The 24,678-nt window shown below is 36.4% G+C and overlaps 1 protein-coding gene across 2 annotated transcripts in view; it reads left to right on the forward strand.

Annotated features, from left to right (window-relative positions):
- Positions 1-24,678, forward strand: part of LOC121500641 (limbic system associated membrane protein) — a 650,912-nt gene that overhangs the window by 405,135 nt on the left and 221,099 nt on the right. For both annotated transcript variants that reach the window (XM_041772536.1, XM_041772544.1), the window contains exon 3: positions 13,522-13,647. In XM_041772536.1, the coding sequence (XP_041628470.1) occupies positions 13,522-13,647 (126 nt within the window). The remainder of the gene's footprint in view (positions 1-13,521; positions 13,648-24,678) is intronic.

The following is a 24,678-nucleotide window of genomic DNA, read 5'->3' on the forward strand; positions in this document are numbered from 1 at the left end:
TAAATAAAATTAAAAAAAATATAAGTTGCATAATGTTATACTATCTCAGACATTATTATTATCTTTATCATTTTTATTATTTCTCCTGTCTGCTTGCTTATGTCTTTTTTCATTGTTTAATGTTCCTTCGTCCCTCTTACAGAGGGCAAGGAAAGATAAATGGAGATCTAACTCATATATGTCAACTCCAGGCTTTGTTTTTTATATTTCCTTCCTCCCACAAATGCTGCATACCTACTTACCTCTCTGGAATTTTTAAGCCAACTTGGAATGGCAGAAAGTATTCCCTTTCTCCTAGTTATATTTAACATTTGTAATAATTACTGTATTTTCTACCAGTACATATAATTTTTGAAAAATTATAATTGGCATGAATGTATTAATTAATTCACAGTGGTGACTCTGTTTGTTTAGGAGGAAATAATGTGAATACTCCACATTCAGTTCATAATGGTTCATAGTAAGCTTTGAACAAGGGCATGCAAAGAAAGAAATTCTAAAAACCTCCTGTCAATCCTATTCTTTGTCTAGATACTCTAGCTTCTGGGCCCTTGAGCAGTGGCAGGAAACAGCTTTTATTATTTTCATTGTATTCCAGGCATGCTTTAGTTCACCCTAGTTGATTTCTATTAGAATCTACCTCCTTCCCTACACGCAGAGAACACTATATGCCTTAAGCAACTAAAAAAATAGAATTTAGGCTACTAATGTGGGCATGAAATCTTTAAATTTAAGGGATTCTTACAAGCACCATAGGTATTTCTACACATACCTGATTCCCAAAATGGAACGAAGAAATGAGATGAATGAAAAACCTCTTAAAAAATGTTAGGGTAAGTATTATTATTATTTTTGTGATGACCTTTTATTGGCACTTTTGTTGAAACAATTAAAACTGGCTGATCTAAAGGTCATAATTTTCTTTTTTTTAAGATTTTCTTTATTCATGAGAGACACAGAGAGGCAGAGGGAGAAGCAGGCTCCACGCAGGGAGCCTGATGTGGGACTTGAACCCAGGTCTCCAGGATCATGCCCTGGGCCAAAGGCACGCGCTAAACTGCTGAGCCACCCGGGCTGCCCTAGGTCATAATTTTCATTGTTTTATCTCCTCTTCACTTCTGGCCATGCCTAGCACAGTGCCTGTATGTGTTACAGGCTCTCAATAAATTTGTATTATTTCTAAACATAATAGATGGAAGATTAGTCTCTGAACCCTTTATACTTACGTTCTATTAACTTATGGTTTATTTCCCTCTGATTTATTTTTTAATTTTTATTTATTTATGATAGTCACAGAGAGAGAGAGAGAGAGAGAGAGAGAGAGAGGCAGAGACATAGGCAGAGGGAGAAGCAGGCTCCATGCACCGGGAGCCTGACGTGGGATTCAATCCCGGGTCTCCAGGATCGCACCCTGGGCCAAAGGCAGGTGCTAAACCGCTGCACCACCCAGGGATCCCTTCCCTCTGATTTAAAGTCCTATCCTCTTTTGGGGCATCTGGCTGGTTCAGTCGTATGAGCATGCAACTCTAGATCTCAGGGTTGTGAGTTCAAGCCCCATGTTGGCTGTAGAGATTACTAAAAATATAAACTTTAAAATTCTATCTCTTTTAATATAAAGACTAGTGTATAATATTCTCTTAATAACTAAAGAATTCATCCATGGGGTACAGATCATTTTCCTCACTTTTTTTTAAAAAAAAACAACTAATGGAACACAGAAAAAAAATTTGGCTATCTATAATATATTTTGTAACTCTTAGGATAAGTCATGATTTAGGGTTAAATCTTCACAGGCTTTTCATGGAATAAGGAGTAAGGAGTGGCTTTATAGTAGATTCCAGGAATATGGGCTGAGTTTTCCTATATTCTAAGAATTATACTGAACAACTCCCTTAAATGTAGAAAAATTCAGTTTTGAGTGCAAAGAGAGAAAAGATGCACCTCTCTTCTTTCTGCTAAAGTCTGTGGGTACCATTTCTGAGCCTTTGGAATTCACCCAGTTGCTATTTGCTTCCTATCCTAGGTAGCCCGATATTTTTGGGCTTCCCTCTGCTCGATACCCCATTTCTGCCAGATAACAAAACCATCTGCTGCTTTAGGCAGTATCTAAAGACTATTATATTCTGTAAGTACCAGAAATGATAAAGCTATTTTGTCTAGGGAAAGGGAAGATAGCAGACTTATTCCTCTCATCTGTATCAGCTTCTGGATGTTTTCCCAGATTAGCAAAAACAAATATCCCAACAGCTGGAATAAGGTCTGGGAATATCAGATTTCGGAGAAGCTGCTGACTTGTTGAGTAACTGCAGCCTCAGTGAATAGAGTCAGGATAGTTCCATTTGCTCTTATTTAGGAAGGCAATGACCCGTGCATGAGAACAGCCATTTGACATCCCACAGAGTATACATATTGCTGAAACAGCAATAACGGATGCCCTTCACTGGTCATGAGTGTAAATGCTGGTACCCGAATTATTTGTCCCCTTTCTAAACCAGCCCACACACTTAGATTCCAGGGTAATTCTGAATATTTAATAAACATAGAAAAATTCCAATTTAAGGTACTTTCTTTTTTAGGTAGACTGGGGGCCTCAATCAGATGCAGATATCCATACCACACATGGATCACCCTAAGTATACATCCACCATGGCATGGTGTAGACGTGAGCTCATGACATTTCTTTGTACCATGGCTACTGTGTTTGAGTTATTTAGAGCAGTCTGACCCAAATTAACCCTCCTTTGTGATGTTGGCTACTGTCTGGATGAGTCTGTTGGGACTCATTCTGGTGTAAGTCTGACTGAGACAGAGCCAGGAACTCATAGGGCCACTTGAGAATGTGATAATGTAGGGTTCAAAGGCCAAAGAGGATGTCTTACCCAGCTTACACCTTTGGCCAACACAATAAAATGCCCAACGCATCTCAGAGGATTGTGGTAAGTGAGGCTTCAGGCACTTTTCGTTACATGTATAATTCGGAAATTGTTCCTGACTGATTAGAAAAGGATGGCTTTTTCTTGACTGCACGTTGTTTCAATATGTCATTTTCACAGGCTTTCACGCTCCTGTTTCTGACTTCACCACATTACCACTCATATGGCACTTGGCTTTGTTTTCTATATACATTTTCTCTTTTCCTCTGAATTGTTAGCATATTATCACTCTTTCCTTAAGTTACTTTGTTCATCATCTAATGCATGCATAAGCAGAGCATTTGTAATCACTCCTAGCAAAGAAATGTGAGTAACTGATATGTATAATGAGTTTCTTCTACTTTCAGATTCATCTGACACTCGAGGAATCTATAGTTTCCGTATTTTCCCTACTCACCCATGAAATCTATGCTTAAAAGGAATCATGTTCCTGTAGAGTGCTCCTTTTCACACACCTACTTCACAGGCTGATGTTTCTTCTTTATAAATGGATTCTAGTAAGAGTGAGAACTAATACTAGCCGAAAAGAAATGATCATTGCTGGTTGTTTTATTCTGCTAGTTAAGGCAGCAGAGACTGAAATTACAGACACAAAACACCTGGCAACCTCTTTTGTCTATGAGAATAATAAAAGGAAGACCTCTCTTTTTCTGAGACTTACATTAAAAATTATGTAATGATGATAAAAATTTATTTGGAAAGCTTTTCCTTAGAAACCTAAGAGTTCTAAGTTCTAAAACTTATTTATGATTGTACATTCTCACATCTTTGTGTCACTTTTTATTTATTTTTTGAAAGAATTTATATATTTATTCATGAGAGACAGAGAGAGGGGCAGAGGGAGAAGCAGGCTCCATGCAGATAGTCTGATGTGGGACTAGATCCCAGGACTCTGGGATCAAGCCCTGAGCCAAAGGCTCAACCGCTGAGCAACCCAGGCATCCCGTGTCACTTTTTAATACTGGTATAAAATGTCTAGACATTGACTAAAGGGCTGAACATATTGGCATCTGCCCATGAGTAGATAAGAACTGGATACGTATCTCTGGGGCAATTTTTTGTTAATGCCAATATTAATGATTAATTATGAATTATAATAATTACTCATACCTTCTGGCAATAATGGTGTCTATAAAAATATAACTAGAATGCCATTAGCCATAGAAATATGCATGAACTGTTTTATCATGTTATCTTAGGAGGAGTTAAGCCAGCACTGCTTTATTAGCTAGTTTCAGCATGTAATAAATAATAGCTACGCTTATAGAACCCCTTCTAGTTTACAAAACAAGTTTACATGAATTATTTTATTTGGCTCTAATTGCAATCCTGTAATACCAATTACTATCAACTTGACACATTACTTCCAATTACCAGATGAGGAAACTAAGTCTCAGGGAGATTTAAACAATTTGTCATTAATTTGTTTATTCATTCAAAATTTGTTAAACTCCCACAATGTGCCTGAGAGGAAGATTCAAAAGCAAATTTCGGAGAATATATGGTTGCCTTCTGAGCCAGTGTCAGGGCTGGATCAAAATCCCTGGCTTTCAAACTAGTATATGGTGCTATATTCTCCAGTCCTATCACCCATCCCATAAACTACCACACCATGTAGCAAAATACGCTTTATTAGCATTTTGAAGCAAAATGCCAGATTAGATGGATGTTTGATGTTTCATAAGATGGCAGCAATGTGTCATATTGTATGTTTTTATTGTTAAATTCTTGATCATGCTTATTAAAGCCAGGTGTTGCCCCAAAAACATCCTGTAGATTTCTGAACCCAACTCTTACATAGACATGCCAAACTTTTTCCGGTCTGTTACATATGCAAAAGATAAGAGTTTAAACTTCTCTAGCCACACCAAGGAACAGTTAGAAATCCACAAGTGATAGTGTTGTGGTTTTAACACCCCCTCACCACCACGCACACAGTAATACCTGCACCTTACCCAAATTTCAAATAAACAATAACTGATGAGACCAATTTGTTAATGATTTGCACAATTAGGAATACCATCTTGAACTGAATACCAGTTATAACTGCTAAGTATTTGAGGTTACAGAAATGAACCACCTGACTACTTTTCTGCCTTGCTCTGGAACTGATTTATTGTCCTTCTGATGGCTGGTCAGTTCAGGACTATGAATAAAGGTATTTAAACATTCACAGCTAGAATTAGATGGTCCTGCAGATGTAGAATTATTTTTTTTTTTAGATTTTTTTTTAAATTTATTCATGATAGACAGAGAGACAGAGAGGCAGAGACACAGGAGGAGGGAAAAACAGGCTCTCTGCCGGGGGCCTGACGCGGGACTCGATCCCAGGACTCCAGGATCACACCCTGGGCCAAAGGCAGGCACTAAACCGCTGAACCACCCAGGGATCCCCAACGTAGAATTATTTTTAAAGCAATGTGTACTGACATATAAGAACCAATGCTAGACCTGCAACTAAGTTGGTTTTGTGGAAACCCAAAGAGTAAGTACCTAAGCACAGGTGACAATTTACCTGTGTGAAAAAGTTCCTCTTCAGATTTTTCCCTTATGATGACTACTTCCCAATTTGTAACCATTAGGATTCTTTGGTAATTTAAGCAACAGAAATTGACTGGCTAATTTGATTTTAAAAAAAAGAAAAGAGGGCAGTTCTTTGGAAGAATATGGAATAGCTCACAGAACCAAAGGAAAAACAGAAAATATTGCCTTGGAAAGCACAGAAGCCATGCATCCCTAGGCATCCAAGTTGCAGACAGTCCTTTCGGGTGGCTGCCCACTCACGATATGTATTAGCTAACTATTGCTGCTGAACAAACCACTCCAAAATTCAGGGGCATGAAATAATGGTTATTTTTAATTTCTCACAAGTATGCAAGTCAGCAGATCCAGGCTGGGCTTCGCTACAGGTGACTCTCTGTTCTTTGGATTGTCAGATTTACCAAATAAAAATATGGGGTGCCCAGTTAAATTTGTAGTTTACATAACAAATAATTTTTAATATACATATGTCTCATGGAGTATTTGGAACATGCTATACTAAAAAAAGTATTTGTTGTTTATCTGAAATTCACATTTGACAGGATGCCTTTTTTTTTGGCAATCCTATTTGCCATCTCTCATCCTCCTCCTGGGACCAGCAGGCTCAGCTGGGCTTATTCTTCTCATGCAAATGGCAGAGGCACAAGACCAAGTGAGTCCAACTGTGCCAACACTATCAAGACTCTGCTTGTATTCCTTATGCTTATATTCTTGGCCAAAACAAGTAACATGGTCCACGGATGGAAAAGTGCACACCACCCACTAAAGGAGGGAATAGGCATGGCAAATGTGTGGATCAGGAGAGAGTGGAGAATTGGAGCCATTAACACAGTCTACTGCTGGCTGAATCAATTACAACCTCTCTTGAGTTATTGGGAGGGGAAGTCCAAGTAGCCCCGCTTAGGTCACATACCCACTCCTTGGCCAAGGAAGAATAGGTCACTTGACTGATGGTCCCAAAAACCAGTGGCAGTTGGTGAGAGGTGTTTTATCCAAAGGAAAACCAAGGTTGTCTTTCCAGATAGAAGATAGCATGGATTTGGACAGGGAAAATAATGTATGTCCACTCCATTTATGTCCCTGACTTTGGCTGCATTTCCACTTTTTGTCAAACGTAAGAGATGTTACCCTTATGCAAAAGAGAAGGAAGGTGTAGTAACCTAGACAACTGCACAAACATGTGCAATCAGGTCTAGGTTCCCACAAGCCAGGGCAGCTTCTGCAGATCTGATGGAGAGAGTAGGTAAAGGAATTACAAGAATGGTGAGGAGGGGCAATAAAAGCATGAGTGGCAGAGGTAGATTGTGACTGTGTCATAATCCTACTTACTGCTGCTTCATTGCACAGCTGAAGAAATCCGTGATTACAAGTGTACCTAGATGTTAGCATCATTTTAGAAACTGTCATTGAATGTGCACTGCATGGACAAAATGTACATTCTTTAACACAGAATTTGTGTAGATTTCAGTGAAAGAATAGCACCTACTTAGTAATTCAGATGTAAAAATTACAACTGTTAGGTGTGGCTTATTAATTTTGTAATTTATTTTTGCAGTGGAAACCTTGAGAATTCTGTGGCATAGTGAATTTCACTAGTATCCTGAAAGAGGGATGTACATTATATTTTCACTCAACATTTTAGGAAGTGTTCATCTAATAATTGATTTTGGGACTAGCAACGCATAATAATAGTATGGTGTCCAAAAGATTAATGACATATTTTAAAGTATTTTGATACAATTACTTGGCATAGTAAGTATGGTTTATTTTTATGTATTTCCCAGAAATATTGCTCTGACCAGATTGGTACCACGATAGGGTAATTCTAAAAACCAAAACAGTGTATACATTTTATATAATTTAACCAGTCATATTGGGGAAATTGACTAAAACATCATGAAGGGAAAAAAAATCTGACTTATAGATGACACCATAAATAAATTCTAGATGATTTGAAGAGTGCAATAAAAAAAAAGAAACCATTGAAAGAAAAAGAAGAAATAGACATAAGCATTTAACTGATTTTATGTTAAGAAAGTAACATCTATGCACAAATCATTAAAAAGTTCAACAAATAAATTTAAAACTTCTACAAAACAAATGTGGTCACACAATTAAGAAGCTAAGATTGAATTGGGGATATTGCAAATAATATGACAACAAAAGGTCAATTCCCTCAGGTATAAGAAACTCTCATTAATCAGAAAGAACATCAAAATAATCCAGACAACTTGGAGAGATCGCTGAAACTGAGTATGTTGAAAACATGAAATAAATGGTTCATGGCATTACATTTAGGAAAATATAATAACACACACTAATCTCCTGTGAGTAAAAATTGTTAGGCAATATTTCAGAAGAAAACAAAATATGCAGAATATGTGATGACCAATGAGCACGAATCAGTATTACAGTGGTTTTGATAAATAAACAACTTATGTTTACTGATGCAAATAAGATTATCTTGTTGAAAGTATTTCCTATAGTCATCTTTACTGAGAATTAAAATAGAGCAAGAAATCCTATTTGGAACCATTATTGCAAAAGTGAATATGTTCTAGAAGAAGAGTTAATTCTGGAAAATCTATAAATCTTAGGTTTTATTTATTTATTTGTTTATTTATTTTTAAATCTTAGGTTTTAATACTGGCTTCATAATTACTTAAGTGTGTGATTTTATCCATTTTGTCCCTATGCCCACATTGAAAATGGCGATAATGAGAATACTTTTTAGTTTCCAGAATATTTATAAAGATTTTATGAGGTTATAAAATAAAAACCTCACATTGCCACTTTCATGTTATTATCTGTGATGGTGTAAATGTAGACTGCATGAATGCTGTGGGAAGCTAGGAAGGAAATATTAAGTTATATATATTTATATAAGTTATTTATATACATGCATACAAATATGTATGAATGACTCTTTGTAGAAAAGAAAAAAACAAAGTTAATCTCTGAAAGTGTCTATAATTTAGGAATTTGGACATCAAGTTTATCTTGCTTCTTATTTTCCTAACCTACACAAACATTTCTCAGCCCCATGGCTAATTTAGTAGTAGTAGTAATAGTAGTAGTAGTAGTAGTAATAGCAGTTGAAAAAGTCAGTCATGAACAAGATGGTTAAAGGGATAGCTAAAGAAATATTGATAAAAGCTGTATTTTATAGGTTCGAAATAAAAGGTTGTTCCTTTCTGACAAAAAATTATGGGATGACTTTGTTGAGCTATGAAAAGAGTTGGCTCAGGGTGGGGATTTTCATTAACTTCTTTTTTTTTTTTTATAACATTCTGTGAATACCTGCCATGTTCCAAGCACTATGGTTTGTAAGATTCATTAGTCAAGAGACACCTGGGTGACTCAGTGGTTGAGCATCTGCCTTCAATTTAGGTCGTGATCCCAGCATCCTGGGATTGAGTCCTGTATCAGGCTCTCTCCACAGGGAGCCTACTTCTCCCTCTGCCTGTGTCTCTGCCTCTCTCTCTCTCTCATGAATAAGAAAAAAAATCTTAAAAAAAAAAAAAGAAAGAAAAAGATTCATTGGTCAAGAAAACAAAGGCCTTCTCCTCTACCTTTTTCCATTTAAGGATAGGCACAGGTAAGTAATCAAGCAATGATGATTCAGGGCAGTGGTGGAGATATAGAGGGCTCAGTGTAAGAACATAGGAGGGATGCTTCACCCAATATGAAATCAGGAGTAGGGTGGGGTTAGGGTTGAGGGTGGTAAAAGGTGGGTGACAGGATAGTCTTCCTAGAAAAAGTGAGAAAACAGGCTGACAAGTTGAAACCTGAAGGGAGAAAGGGGCTGACCACATGAAGGGTTGGAAGAAGAATATTCCATGTAGAAAAAATTGAATGTTAAACGCCTGGGAGTAAACAAGCACAGTATCTTCCAGGAACCAAAACTTATTTGATCTGACTAGATGATACAATGAAAAGGGAGTAGGACATATGGCTAGAGAGATATAACCAAGGGCCATGAAAGGCATATTAGTTCATATTAGGAAGTTTGAATTTTATCTTGAGGGCAGTGAGATTAATCAGGGGATATTATACTCACATTTGCAATTTAGGGAAAAAAGGAAACTTCTTATTGCAGTGTGATGAATGAATGACGGTGAGCCTGAGGAAAAGGCTAGAGGCAAAGAAATTCATTATAATGCTCTTGCAGAATTCAGGCAAAAAAAGAAATGCTTCTGGCTGGTGGGAGTGAGGCTTGGGAATAATGAATGAATCTGAGAGAGATTTAAAAGGCATAAGTTACAGAATTGGGGATCCTTTTTACATGGGGGGCAGTAAAGGAGAGGGAGCAGTCAAGGGAGAGAACTTTCTTTTTTTGCTTGGGCAACTGTTTGCATGATGACACCATTCCCTGAGACGGTGAGTAAGACCACAAGTGTTCTGTAGGAAGGAAGATGATGAATCAGTTCTGAGTATGTTGAATCTTGAGTATCTGTGAGGTATCTGATGAAAATGTAGAATAGTCAATTGGAAAGTGGGTGTAAAAGCCATGAGAAAAATCTGGGTTGCAGATACTGGATTTAGGAGTTATCATTAATATGGCCTTAGCTTCTGAAGCTAGAAAGTAAATGAGATCATTCACAGTGGATGATATGAAGGAAGAGGACAGTGATCAACCTTTCAGAAATATAGATATTTAAGTAATAGGTCAAAGTAAGTCCAAAAGTTAAACTGGAAAGGCTAGCTGGAGGGGTAAGACAAGAAACAGTTGAGTTTGGCATCTTAGAAACCAAGAGAAAAAAGGACTGGAAGAAGGAAGGTACAGTCAACAAAGTCAAATACTTCAGAGAAAAATGGGATAATAACAAAACTGTTCATAGGACCTATACATAATATGGTTCAAATTGGTGATTTTCCTGAGAGCAGTTTCTTTGGAGGTTGAGGAGAGAATCCAAATTACACCAAAGGTTAAAGTGTGAATGGGAGAAGAAGATGTGATGTGGAACAATTCCTTCAGGAAAGTTGGAGACAGAGAGTTTGGAAGTAAGAGGGTAACCTGGAATTTTATTTCTGGAGGGATTTATTTCTAGAGCAAATGACTGCATCAGATATAAATGCTATGGGAAGAAACTGGTACAAAGTACAAAGATGTAGAAGATAGGCAGTGGAATGGAACCCAATGGTATTGACCCAAAGGAGGGTGAGATACAATGACTACATGAGTACATTTCTGACTATTGAACACAAACACCTTCTGAATCTCCAGTATCTGAGACCCAAGGACTTGAGTATATTGTCCTTAATTAAAAGAAATGATATGGTTTAGTGGCCAAAACATAGCTCTGCAGTTAGTTATTCTAGGTTTTATTCTTAACTTTACCATCCCCTGTCTATGTAACATGGAACAAGTAGTTCAACTTGCATGCCATACAAAAGCAAAGTCCTTAGATATTTATTTCTCTTATAAAGAGAGGTAATTATGAGTAAATTTTACTGTAAGTAATAATTCTCTGGGAGCTCGACCACTGGAGATCATTTCTGTTTTGTAAATTTGCATATTTTTATATTAGGGATATGAAGTCTCCCGCTCTACACTTTAAAAAAAAAATCCAAAACACATCTATATTTCTTCTTTCTATTCTGTGGCCTGTCTTGCAATTCAGAATTAACTACGAATGGAATAATATAAGCTCTTATAATTATTGCATAGCTTCCTGTTGCAGATTTTAGATTGTTGAGGAAGATGCCTAGGATATCTAAATCTTATTCTTGAACACCGTCATTGATTTATAGTTTATTGTAGTTTTTTTGGAGATTTTCAGAACACTGGCTTGTTTAGCTAGGAATTAAAAATGGTGAATGTTAGACAACAGAACAACTGGTCATTCAAGAGCCCTGAATTCTAAGCTCAGCCATATTTCTTGATGGGATTGTCTTTGACAAGCCATTATTTCTTTCTGTGCCTCATCTTCTTCCTTAAAATATGGGTATAACTTTTTAGGTCCTCAAGAAGCATAAGAGGGTATATTGCAAGTCAATGTGTGAATATGAGAAAAAGACCCTTTACCCCAGTAGACAAAAGGGAAATAAAAACCCTATAGATAGATACTGCTAAATAATGGGAATTGACTCTATTCCATTTCTGCCATTAGCTTTGATGTAGTTACTGGTTTCTACCCACATCCCCTGTAAAATGTCATTGTAGGAGAAATGCTAAGGTCAGGAGTCCTCCTCCTACCTCTTCCTTGCAGCACTCTGACCTGGTCAGTTGCCCAACTACCATCAGTGTCTCCTAACAGAGATCTGCAGAGATCATGGGGTTGGCAGACAGCTGTCTCTACAAGCAGAAAATGTTCCTGTTTTATTCATCACTAAAGGGCAGAAAGAGTGAGAAAAAATAAGAGTCTTTTATTATTGAATTCGTTTATGCTGGCTTGTTCTCCTCCCTGCCTCTGACACATACTTTCTCAGGAACAGCATAAGCAACTAAGATTTAAAAAAAAAAAAAAAAAAGGAAAATCACAGTCAAACCATAAACTCTGCTATTTGTAATCAGTGCATAACCTCTGTGATGAAATTTGTGAGTAATTCACTTTCCACTTAAGCCTACCAATATGAGATCTAATGTTGCCGCCCTGAACACTAATGAAGGAAGTCAGAAAGCAGTACAGCTAGCCCTCAGGGACTCATTTCTCACACCACCAAAAAGTAATTTCCGTCATTTTCAGCCATCTGGTAGCCTGGATTGTGAAGATGAAGTTTCATTCAAGTATCGCTGAGAGTGTGGGCCCTGGGGTCTTCTTGGATTCAAATCTGTTTTCTGCTTCTCACCTAGCTCCATCTATACCTCAGTTTCCCACCTGTAAATACAATTCTCATTGGACATTTCTTTATCCTTTTTTTAAGATTTATTTAATTATTTATGATAGACAGAGACAGAGAGAGAGAGAGAGAGAGAGGCAGAGACACAGGCAGAGGGCGAAGCTCCATGCAGGGAGCCCTACGTGGGACTCGATCCCGGGACGCCAGGATCACACCCTGGGCCAAAGGCAGGCACTAAACCGCTGAGCCACCCAGGGATCCCCTGGACATTTCCTTATTATAAGGAGTTACTGATATAAGCTTATAAAGTACTCTATCTAGGATCTTACTTATAGTAGGTACCTACAGTTAACCATCATTAAATTGTTAATAATAGTGGTGGTGAGGGCCACGTGGGTGGCTCTGTAGGCTAAGCAACCAATTCTTGGTTTCAGCTTCAAGTCATGATCTCAGGGTCATGATACTGAGCCTCACATGGGACTTCCTACTCAATAGAAAGTCTACATGAGATTCTTTTTCCCCTTCTTCCTCACCCCATCTTGCCCATTCACACTGTCTCTCTCATAAATAAATAAATAAACAAACAAACAAACAAACTTAAAAAATAATAGTGGTGGCTAATGTATTAGGAGTAATAGTATTATGCTTGTGATGTCTGTGACACAGGCCTTAGCAATTCAGTTTTTAATCTTTAAGGAGCACCGTCCAGTCTGTCACATAGCAAGGTGATATTTAGAGGCTTTCTGTTATGAATAACTGATGTTTGCCTTATGTGGCCAGATTTAAGTAAACAGGTATTACCACACCTTAAGAACAAAACTGTAAAATTCATACAAACTAACACTGGCTTTTCCTAACATTTGGAGGAAAGATTGAACTATATTCATTTTATATACTTAAGAAAATAAATGTAGGAACCATGTAGTGATAAGACAGTTTTGTTAATATATATAAATGTGTGTGTTCTCAAATATCTATATAAGGTCTATTCTAATGAGGAAAGAGCTGAGACATTTTTTATCATACTCCTCTGTGAACTTCCTGTACTCTTTGGTCATAGTGGAGAGATTCTCCTTATAGTAAGACCCGTGCTTTTCATCTGCTAAGTCTATAGGGACATCCTAAAGCACCCTGGATTCTTAACACAAAAAATCAAACGATTTAAGTCATAAAAGCATTTAGTTCAAATCTGTCATTTTCAATGGCATGGACCCAAGCCGCAAAGCTGGGCATGGTGACATATTCCATTTGCTTTTCTTTACAGTTCCACCAAAGATCTCCAACATCTCTTCAGATGTCACTGTGAATGAGGGCAGCAATGTGACCCTGGTCTGCATGGCCAATGGCCGTCCTGAACCCGTGATCACCTGGAGACACCTTACACCAACTGGTAAGCAACAATCTAGCCTACAAGATAGTACACATCATTTAAGGCATCCTTATGCTTCTGAGATTCCATCGGATCAGAAATGCAAGCGGGTCTCTGGCTATTAAAAATTAATACAGTTGCAACATAGGACTTACTTAGGGTCCTCCCCGGTCTTTGTTAATGTGTTCATCTCTATAAAGTCTACAACTATTTCTTATTTCATTTTCAATAGAACATCACCTCAAGGCACATATACAGAAGAATTAACTGCATTAAATGACCTAGAAGTATGTCTAAACTGTATGACAGTTTTGCACTTGAGTGTCTTGGGGCAATGTTTTGTATGATTTAAATTTGCCTAGTTCTTTGTATTTTTTGTTGTTGTTTTGCTTCGCTTTTTAACTATAGTTTCCTAATATGTAGCATCTTGTGAAGAAACTTTTCAGGAACAATACAAAATTGTTAGTGACTTTGATGTCTCGGGCTTGATATCTGGCTCTGTGGAGGGGTATCAGGCATGGACTAAGCTGCATGAGCTCATTATGAGTCCCTAGCTATTGATGCAAATTCAGTAAAAGTCAGAAAATCATTTCCCAGGAATGCCTTCTGCAGCCTCCCCTCCCCCTTTCCAGCACCATCACCATAACTAAATTCTCAGGCCCTGTTCCCTTTTGAATTTCACTTAAATATTATATCAAATTACTTGGATCAACTGCCTGCACTTTCCACTGCTCTACAGATTTTGTTTTCTTATGTGTAATGCCATGCATTTACAAATGACACAGTCTTTGTAGAATAGGGCTTGCTATTTAATTTCTCAGGAAGAGGAGCTATGGGTGAATTATTCTTATAAAATGTAATTTATTTTGGTAGGTAGTCCTCAAATTTTAATGGACTTATTTCAGATATTATCTTAAAATTTCCTTATGTAAGTATTTAGAGATTTAATTGACAACATAGTTATTTTGGAACGAATGCCATAAAAAATTGTGCAAAGTGAGACACACATGAAAACTATCCTGAGGTATTTCTAAAAAGCCAGGATAGTGTTTGCTTAAAGCATCTTTAAAATCTGTATTTTGTGATTGAGAATATGGGCTTTCATGTCGTGTTAGCTCTCAAAATAATTTTTCAGGTGAATCTGGACCAATCTATGGAATGGTCTCTTATTTTACCAGCTACTCTTATTAAAAGCTTCTATTTTCTTAAGACAATGTCGCTCAGAACCCCATCCTAATTGTTAATGCATGCAACTTGTCATTTATTGACAATATATAAGAGCAACAAATGAGGCACTTATTTGGAAGATCAATCTCAAACTCATTTTCTCTCAGACCCGTTTTATACTTCACATAGTAAAAAAAAAAAAAATGCATATGGAAGATTGTCTGAAGTGTGAACCTCTGGATATCACACAGCTTTCCCATGGGTTAAATTAAACATCCAGAGCACATTTTGCCTGGATGGAATTATATTATCCCTCAATCTCACACCACCTACTCCTTTCCAATGTAGAATTGTTTTTACTGAATGACTCTTTGGTCTGAAAGCTATTGGCCCACATTTAAAGATGTTATAAAAGATATCCTTTAAAACCATTGCATTTACTATAATGTTGTTTTGAGAGATTGTTAATTTTATTAGTTTCCTTTAGAAAATACCCTTCAAGGAAAGTCCTCTTTGTTTTCAGTATTTCTCTTGCCCTTTTTCTAAGCAATGGTTTGCTTTTTTTATGAATGAACTCAGCGAAGTTCTATAAATGATTATGAGTCCATGGAATTGACTATTACTAACCTTAGAGCCAAATTTATTGCCCATTTGTAAAAGAATATAGGAAATCATATATAAAATACACATTAATAAAATGGATTTTAAACAAACTATGTGGGATTTTATGGCATAAAATTCATATACAAACTACGCTCTTGCTTTCCTCTTATTTCTTACCATTATATTTTATATTGCCTCACCTTTTCTAATTAATTTAAATATCTATATAAAATATTATTTATAATCTCTTATTTTGTGGAACAAGTGGTAGAGAAAAGAAGGGAAGAAGAAAGGAAGATTATATTTAATTTATAAACAAAGAATGAAATTAGTAAAAAGACTTTCTTTTGGTGTACTACTATTAAGTTGTTGGGTTTTTTAAATTTTTATTATTATTTTTTTTTTTTTATTTTCAGGGAGGAATGCTATTTATGACCTGAACCCAAAGATACATTCTTTTTTATCCTTTGAGTTCAGAAAAATAATGAGAGAGCATCAGAGTTTCAAGTTTTTTTCAGGCTGGGCCTAGGAGTTTAGGTCTTCATAGCTAACTCTAATAAACTTGTTTATGATAATGAATATCTGATTTGAATCCTGAATAACCTGGTATCCATGGTGTTTTAAAGTCAACAAAAGACCATATATTCCAGACCAAAGGTAGCATTTACAAACACTCAGAGAACCCTAGAGACTTCAAAATCAACTAGAAAAATCAGTATAATCACAGGGATTTCCACTAGTAAGGCCAGGAGGTCAGCAAACTATAGTCTTTGGGCCAAATCTAGCCTGCCCCGCTTTAGTACTGCCCATTAGCTCAAAGTGGTTTTTAAGTGATTAAGTGGTTGGAAAATATCAAAAGAAGAATTTTATTTTTTGGCATGCAAAAAAGTTTGACATTCATATTTGAGTGTCCACAAATAAAGTTTTACTGAAACACACTCAATACTTAATCATTTTCATGTTGTCTATGGCTGCTTTAGTTCTTAAACAGGAGAGTTTAGTAGTTGCAACAAAGATAGCTTGGCTCACAGGGCCTAAAATATTTCCTATCCGGCCCCTTAGAAAAGTTTGCAGACTGTTGTTCAAGACTATGACTTGGGGTACAGGACGAGGATTTTCCGCACCCGTCTATGATCCCATGAAGCTCTGGGGATCCTCCATTAAGTTCCTAAGTACATCTCAAGGGAAAGAACTTTATTCTTCTATAATCCTCTATCTAGGCCCTCTCAGTGGGTCAAATTTTATTGTGTCACATGTAAAACTTGCTCTATGCTGCATTTACAGACTCAAGGGCAAACTCCAATTTCCCTTCTAAAGGGTATTAATTCTCAGGCCCACTCTTTCATCTCTTTCATGTCTGACCTAAATAACCACCTGATCATAATCATATTCTTGGTAACAGGAGAGAAAATTTGCCTTTACTGTTTTATAAGGGAAACTAGGTTTCTCGTGGGGGTTTGGGGTGGGGTTTTTTTTGGTTTTATGTGGGGTTTTTTTCCTTCTTTTCCAAATTTGGAAACAGGCAGTGATCCTTTTCAGTCTATAACATGAAACCTTTCTTGGAGACACTCAAGGAAGAAGCTCTGCTCCCTGTGTGACAGCAAAACTGCCTGTAACCCATGGCCGTGTGAGCAAAAAAATCCAGCTAGCTTTGTTCAATTATTAATTGTGCCTTCAACAGTATAGAGTGTGACTGCCTTGCAGAGGAAATGTACCTGTAATTAGCTCGACCCCACAGGGGCATCGAGCCATGAAAGGGGGAAGATTCTATGCAGGGTTCACACATACCTGATTACCTGTCATTTGATGGCACAGGGGGGAAAAAGGAAAGAGGGTGCAAGGTGTATTTTTATGAGGAGAAGAATATTCTCTCTTAATTTAGAATTTAAAAAAAAAATTGGATGTGCCATTTTGTTTCTCTTTATTTTGACATTTTAAATTTATTTTTCAAATATACTGCAAGAGTTTTTAAAGAGGGAAGTTTTAAGAATGGTAAGTCTTTTCATATATACATAATCAAAACATATACCTGACTTAGAAGGAGAAAAAGAGGTTGATGAATTCCATGGTTGCTTTTCTTATATTTCTGATTTCTTAACTTTTCTCTTCTCTCCAGTTATTCGGTATAGTCAAAATGATATGTCACGTATGTGGTTGTTAAATGTGACCTATTTTCTCCCTTAATTAAGTTAGACTTTCATAATCCTGTAAATCCCAGAGGGCAATTGCACCGTAACATGTATTTTCTATGGAGTGTTTGATCTCTCTTCTGTGAGCAATGCTGCTCCCATCTTCATTTAACTTTGTTTCTCCATCTTCCTTTTCACATTCCAGAGGAAGTCCCTTTCTCAAGTGTGCCTCACATGGTATCAGGACTGCCCAGGGTTACAGGAGTTCCTATGCATTTCATTTCTACAAAGGTTTTCTGCATCCTCAGTAGCTTTCTATACCTGAAAAACTCAGGCATACTAAGGAATTAGCCCTTTAGGCTGAGAAAAACTTAGCAGGTGCTGTAAAATTCTCTTGTCCAAGGAAAAAGCTAGATTTGATATCAATATAGATTTTTAAAATATCTCTTGAGAAATATTTTATGTTTTGATAGGGTAGGTGGGAGAACATTATGCTGGAAGGAGCTAAGAGGACTGCAAAGAGTCTGGAATCCCATTTTTCATGGGGTGTTGGGTTTTAATCATTTGGTCAGAGATTCCCTTTCAATTATTTTCCAGATTTGAATCCTTGCCTAATGATTCTCATAAGTTTCATTAATGCTGTAGCCCTATCTGTCTTACTTCTAATATTATAGGTCAACAAATTTTTAATATATGTAGCCTAGATCCTGCTCTCATGGGTTTGGGAAAAATATGTAATGTTAAACTAAACTCATTTCCTTAAGTTGATTTCCAGAGGTTGCGTGTTGCAAGTAACTAACATCAGCTTTTTTTAGTTAGCACGTAAAAATTAGTATGACTTCATATTTCACACAGAGAACATATGATCTACAATTCAAGTTTGAGGAAATTCTTTCTCTAGGATTTTCTTGTATGGACCTTCCAGAAGGTTCTTTGAGTTTAATCTTAGATGTATATAGGTTTGGAAGAATCAAACCAGTAACTTTACAGGTGAAGGCTTTTGACGACATAATAATAATTTCAATGAGAATAATGAATCAAACTGTTATGTTGATTGTTTCTATTTGTTTCTTCCATTTAAAAAAATCCTTTTTCCCTTTATAAAGAGCAGAAAAGTAAATAAAAAAATCTTGCTCTGTTTTCTTTTCAGTAGCTTACTATTGATTTTAAAATATGTCATCCATGAATACACAATAATATTCAGATTAATCTTGATCTCCATCTCACAGTTTGTTCTTTTGGCAAAAAAAAAAAATATTCATAAATACTCACTTTGTAAAAGAACAAAATGAAAAGAACAATAGACGTAGTCTCTCACAAATGGAGTTTATAGTTCAACAAGAAAGCAGAGCATTGAACTAATAATCACATGAATAACCACTTAATTAGATTTATGCAGCATAAAGAAAAATTACAGCATTCAATAAGATCATAAAACAGGGCCATATAGCAAAATCTGCAAGGCCAGCAAAGCTCCCCTGAGAGGAGCTTATGTTGAAACCTTAAGGATGAATACAACCTGGCCAAGAAAAGAGGAGAGTGAAAAGTATCCTAGGCAGAGAAGAGAGCATATGTAATAATGCATTTAGGAATATAAGCAAGTATCTTTTTGTGAAACCGTGATGTTAGTGTTTTTTTTTTATATACTAACCTTTTATTCTTTAAGCACATTTTTTTTTTTTTACTTTTTAAAATATCCCTATCTTTCCTTCCAAAGAGTGGAAAAAAATTAAGAGAAATCTTGCTATATTTTCTTCTCAGTACTTTATGTGTACATTGGTTTTAAATATACTTAGTATATATACTGGTGTATACACCATAATACATACAGGGTATGTGCATGCTCGCAGTGTAGCAGGTATATAGACAGCTACTTATGTTTGTGAATATCTTAAATTTAGGTCAGAAACATATTCTTTGCCCACACAGGTGATTCCATAATAGCCTAATCAAGTAAATACAAATTCTTTTTCAGTAGCCTTATTATTAAAACAATTGAGAAAATTAGAAAATGAACACTATAAAATTTAAACACAGGACCACTGGCCTCCAAACCTTAAAATCCTGGAGAGACTCACAGTAACTGACATAGGCAACCTTTAAGCCATGGGAAGAGCTCCACATCCAGATGTGCTAGCCATTGTGATAGTGTTGAACAAATGCTCTCCTGCCACCTGAGCACCCCACTCCTACCCTACCCAGATTTGTCATCAGATGCCCAGAATACTCTTCCTGAAGAGAAATGGACCATTCTGGATGGTCCTTGGGGGACTAGCTTGGACTTGAGTGCTCCAGGATATTTTAGAAGCTTGGGTCAAAAAAGAACAAAATAGCTTAATTACAAACTTTGCCCATGAGCTAGGAGAACAGAAATACAGAGTCCACATCTCTTGGAATCTTACCATTTCAAATATTTGTTGCCTTTATTCCAAATAGTCTGTGTTTTACAATTTAACAGATAAAAAATATATAATTTGTTAAAAGTTATTATGAGAATCAAGAGAATATGTAGGTAAAGTTCTTAATATAGTATTAGTATTAATACTATATTATTTATTTATTTTATTTTAAATATTAGTTATCCATATATCAGCTTTATATAGTGATAATTTTGGGGGAGACTGATAAGTTGATTGAGAACAACCCAATGTCGTCTTTATCCCTTCCAACATAACAACCAGGGAGATTTTTAAAATGCTCCCTCATCACAACTAACCTTTTATGTCTCATATTGTGTTACATTATATTGCATCAACATACCCACTTAAGGTGTTCCTTTTTTCAAAAGGGCATGACAACAACATCTTATTAGGGAAAGATTTTCTAGCATGGCTTATCAAAGTGTTCATTCTCCTAGAGGACAGTTTCCCAGAGTCTGGCTGTATAATAGCAAATACCTTATTTACTGTAGCTATATAGAACCTATAGGCTGTAAATTACCATGCTTATTATTTTTTAACAAAATTGGTGTTCTAGGTGACAATTATACTATAATATCAAAAAAATGATCTGCAGTGTTCAGGAGCAGACCATTGGACAGTAACAGAGGGGCTGTACAATAAAAACAAAACAAAAAATGGTAAAGTATAGAGCTTTTTTGGAGAAGCATATTAAAAAGACCAAAGTAATCATATAATTGTTGAAATGGGCAGATATTAGCACAATGAAATTCATCAAGATAAGTACAGTTGATTTACCTGGGAGCCAAAGAAATTGCTCTAGAAGAGGAGACAGTAGGACTTGCATTGTATTTGATAAGGCTTCTTTATACAAGAAAAAGTCAGGGTAGGTGTATAACTCCGTGGACCACCCACAATTAACTTCAAAATCTTGACTGTGGATCTCAGCTATAGTCTATCCTAAGATCCCTCAGGAGACGTCAGAGTAGAACTGATTTAGGTCCTTGCCAAGAAGGGCAATCCTGGGTCCAGTGAATCAAGGCATTTACCCAAGGTGGTCAGAAGCAAAAGGGTCGGTCAGAGGATATGTTCCAAGAGATTCTAAAAGTAGGAGATACAAATTGTATAAGCCAGAAACTTGAGAGGGACACTAGCTTTGTTCTCTTTCTCTTCCCCAGCAATATTCATTTGACACATTGTCTAGATTCTACATCCTTACTGGTTTTCAATCTATTACTCTTTCCCCATTGTCATTGTCACAATGACAGCATTTTTCTCACCTGTATTTCAATAGCTTTCCAGTTGGACCCCTTGCTGCTAGATATTTCCTCCTCCTACAAAAACACTATTTTTTAATTTAAAATTGGTCAAGTGAATTTTCGTAATTTCCCAATTTACCAGTGCTTTGGGGGTAAAGTTCAAACTACTTTGCATGGCCTTAAAGCCCTTCATTCAGCTTCTTCTATGTTGAAACCCCTAACCCCTGAGCTTCATGCATTAAGTAAAATATACGACTTATATTTCAAGAATATGCCGTGTCCTCTTCCTTTTGAGACTTACCACATCTTGTTTTTTGTCTTTAAACATGATTTTCGTCTCACCTATATCATTTTGCCAGCATAACTTCTTTCAAAATCTTCAAAATGATACTCCTCCAAGATGCTATAAAACAGAACTAACAAAATTACATTTTAATTATGTGTAATCTCTAGATTGTGAGATCTGTAAAAATGCAGAAACTATGTCTTACTCATATGGATATTCTCAGCACACTGTACTCAACCAATCAGTCAATCAGTTAATTGAGTTATTTAGGTAAGGGCTTTTTAAAAATAGTATTATTGGGAAATAACTCACAGCATGAAGTGTAAACTGAACAGACATTAATAAGTGATTAAAGCATGAATGAATGGAAAGCAAACAGCAAAGACTACAATAGAATTATAGAACTAGAGCTATCTAATAGTTTTATTAATTTCTTACTGAGAAGGTTTGGGAAATTTCAGGCCCTATTCAGATCCTTTTCTCCTTGTGTTGCCTTGATGTTCTGATCTGCTTCTGACTCTTATTATTTACTAGGCTCCATAGAATGCTCTGAAATCTTCACATTTTGGTATCAGATCCTTGAATAGTCTCTATGACACCCAATTATCATCAGTGATTGTTCCCATCCTTCTGAGCAGTTATCACACAGAGTAATTACCTTAAATATTTATTTACTTTTTTACTATCTATTTTCCTCATGAAATCAGACATCTACCTATCCTTAGTTCTCATTATGGTGCCTGGCACAATAAGTACTCAATAAATATTTATTGAATGAATTAATGAATTACTTATTTCAGGTATTCAAGCTCTGTGCTGCTTACCGTTTAGACTTTGAGAACAGAATCTTCATAAACTAAAGTTTTGCTTTACTATATCATATGCATCTCAAATACATGAGCAGTTTCTTTCCAGAAGATACTCTGTGAAATGTCTACTGACTATTTCTGTATCTGGAAATATATATATATAACTATATATAAAGATATATATATAGAGAGATATAGATAGATAGATAGATAGATAGATATAGATATAGATATAGATATAGATATAGATATAGATATAGATGTATAACTTGTGCTGTGGTGGGGGTTCGGAGTCTGGTGATAGGAGTTCAGGCCTATCCTGGTTTTTGATAGTAGAAAACAGTAGAGGACAGGTTGAGTCCACCTGAACACTTATCCTCCATTCCACAGCTGTAAGTTTTATAATACCTCCTATAATTCACTATTATAAACTATCCTTTGCAGGTGTAGCCTGTGGCATAATTTTCATCTCCACTATTAGAAAGTCAACTGGATTTCCAAATCTGGTTGATCGTCAGAATTACCTAGAGGCAAAAGTTTTTTAAAATACAGATTGCCTGGCTCAACCCACACATGAAGCATCTCTTTTGGTGAAATTCTGGGATTCTGTGGGAGTAAAGCCGCCCAGTGAGTCCGGTGACCAGCCAGGTGAACAGAATGATGACTGTGTAAGCACAGGAGGGCAAGATCTAAAGGAGTGATTCTCCAACTTTATTGTGCTGGAAAGTCATCTGGAGGATTTTGTTGAAATGTAAATTCTGATTCATCAGGCCTGGGATGGGGCCTGAAAATCTGCCTTTCTAACGAAACCCAGGTGTAATATAGGTGCTGCAAGTCCATGGACCACATTTTAAGCATCATCTTGAATCTTGAAATCAGAGTAGGTTGGAAGATAGCAGGTTGTATAAATAACCTAGCACAGAGAAACACCTAGGTAAGTCCTACTTAGGACTTAGGTTATTATATACCTAATGTATATAGTAGTTTCTCTATAATAGTTTTGAGAAAAAATGATTAATCTTTGCCTGTCAAGGTTGGACTATGAACAACAGAATTGGCATCACCTTGGAACTTTATAGAAATGCAGGATAATGGGTCCTATTTCAGATCCACTGAATCAGAATCTGCATTTTATGAAGAACCTCTGGAGGTTTGTATGCATATTCAACTTTGAGAAGCCCTGGATTAGTGGTGAAGAGTCTCTTTGCATGCAGAGAAGACCACTTTCCTAAGAACTTAAAGTATAGAAATGAAAGAATTTTTTTTCACTTTCCTACTAACTAGTATTCCTAAACTTCACCCCTTTTTCCCTTCCCCCCAAATGTATTTCTTCCAAGAAACCAAGAAAAAAATGGCATGGGGGGAGGTCAGGGTTACAATACTGAACCATTGCATATTTATTACTTGGAAAGGAGAGCATCTGATGCTTTACCTACTCTATCAGATGCTGTAAATATTGCAGGAAAATTTAGCCTCGTATATGAAGAAATACTGCCTGAATGACAGGAACCACTTTTCTCATCATCTTTTATAATGGCTTTATCTGCAAAATGTAGACAATATTATGTGCCCTACCTGCATCACGCTGTAGCTCTGAGGGATCAAATGAGATAATGAACAGGCAAATAGTTTAAAAAATGTAAGGCTCTCCACAAATGTAAGCAATTAAGAAAAAGAGTACGTTGGTAGAAAGAGTACAGAATTTAGAGGCAGAAAACCCAGGGGGTAAAGTCTCTTCTCTCTACCATTTGCCTTTTTGGGGGGTTTGGAGTAAGTCCTTTAAGCTCTCTGCTTTTCATCCATAAAATATGAATATAATGCCTTCTCACTTGCCAGGATTCCTGTGTTGTCTCCAGTGATAGAATGTATATGAGAATGATTTATTAATGATACAGCATGATTCAAGTGCTGTTATTACTATTATCTTAGATCCTGCAAGGCAAAAAGACTGACTTAAATTACAGTAGTCATTTTTGTTACTATTTGGATAGTAGCAAGGACTAACTGCAAAACTATAAAGCACTCCATTTGACCAAAATAAGTATAAAGCCAGAGTCTCTAGATTTTGTAAAGCAGTGGTTCTTGGAGTGTGGTCCCTAAACCAGCGGCATCAGCATCACCTAGGAACTTGTTAGAATTGCACATTATCAGACCCCAACACCAGACCTACATGAATCAGAAACTCTAGGCCCAGTGACTTTCAGTTTAACAAGCCCTCCAGGTGATTCTGCTGCACAATAAATTTAGAGAAACCCTACACTAAAAATACATCTTCTTGAGATAGGATTGTGTGCTATTTTTACCAAGCATGAGTATAGGAACACCCGAGATTCTTTCTGTGTAATAATAAGTCAATAGGAAATGTTTTGATGACCTGGGGTGTGTAGGTGTGGTGTGTGT

The sequence above is a fragment of the Vulpes lagopus genome, chromosome 1 (genome assembly GCF_018345385.1).
Source record: "Vulpes lagopus strain Blue_001 chromosome 1, ASM1834538v1, whole genome shotgun sequence".
Lineage (NCBI taxonomy): Eukaryota > Metazoa > Chordata > Mammalia > Carnivora > Canidae > Vulpes > Vulpes lagopus.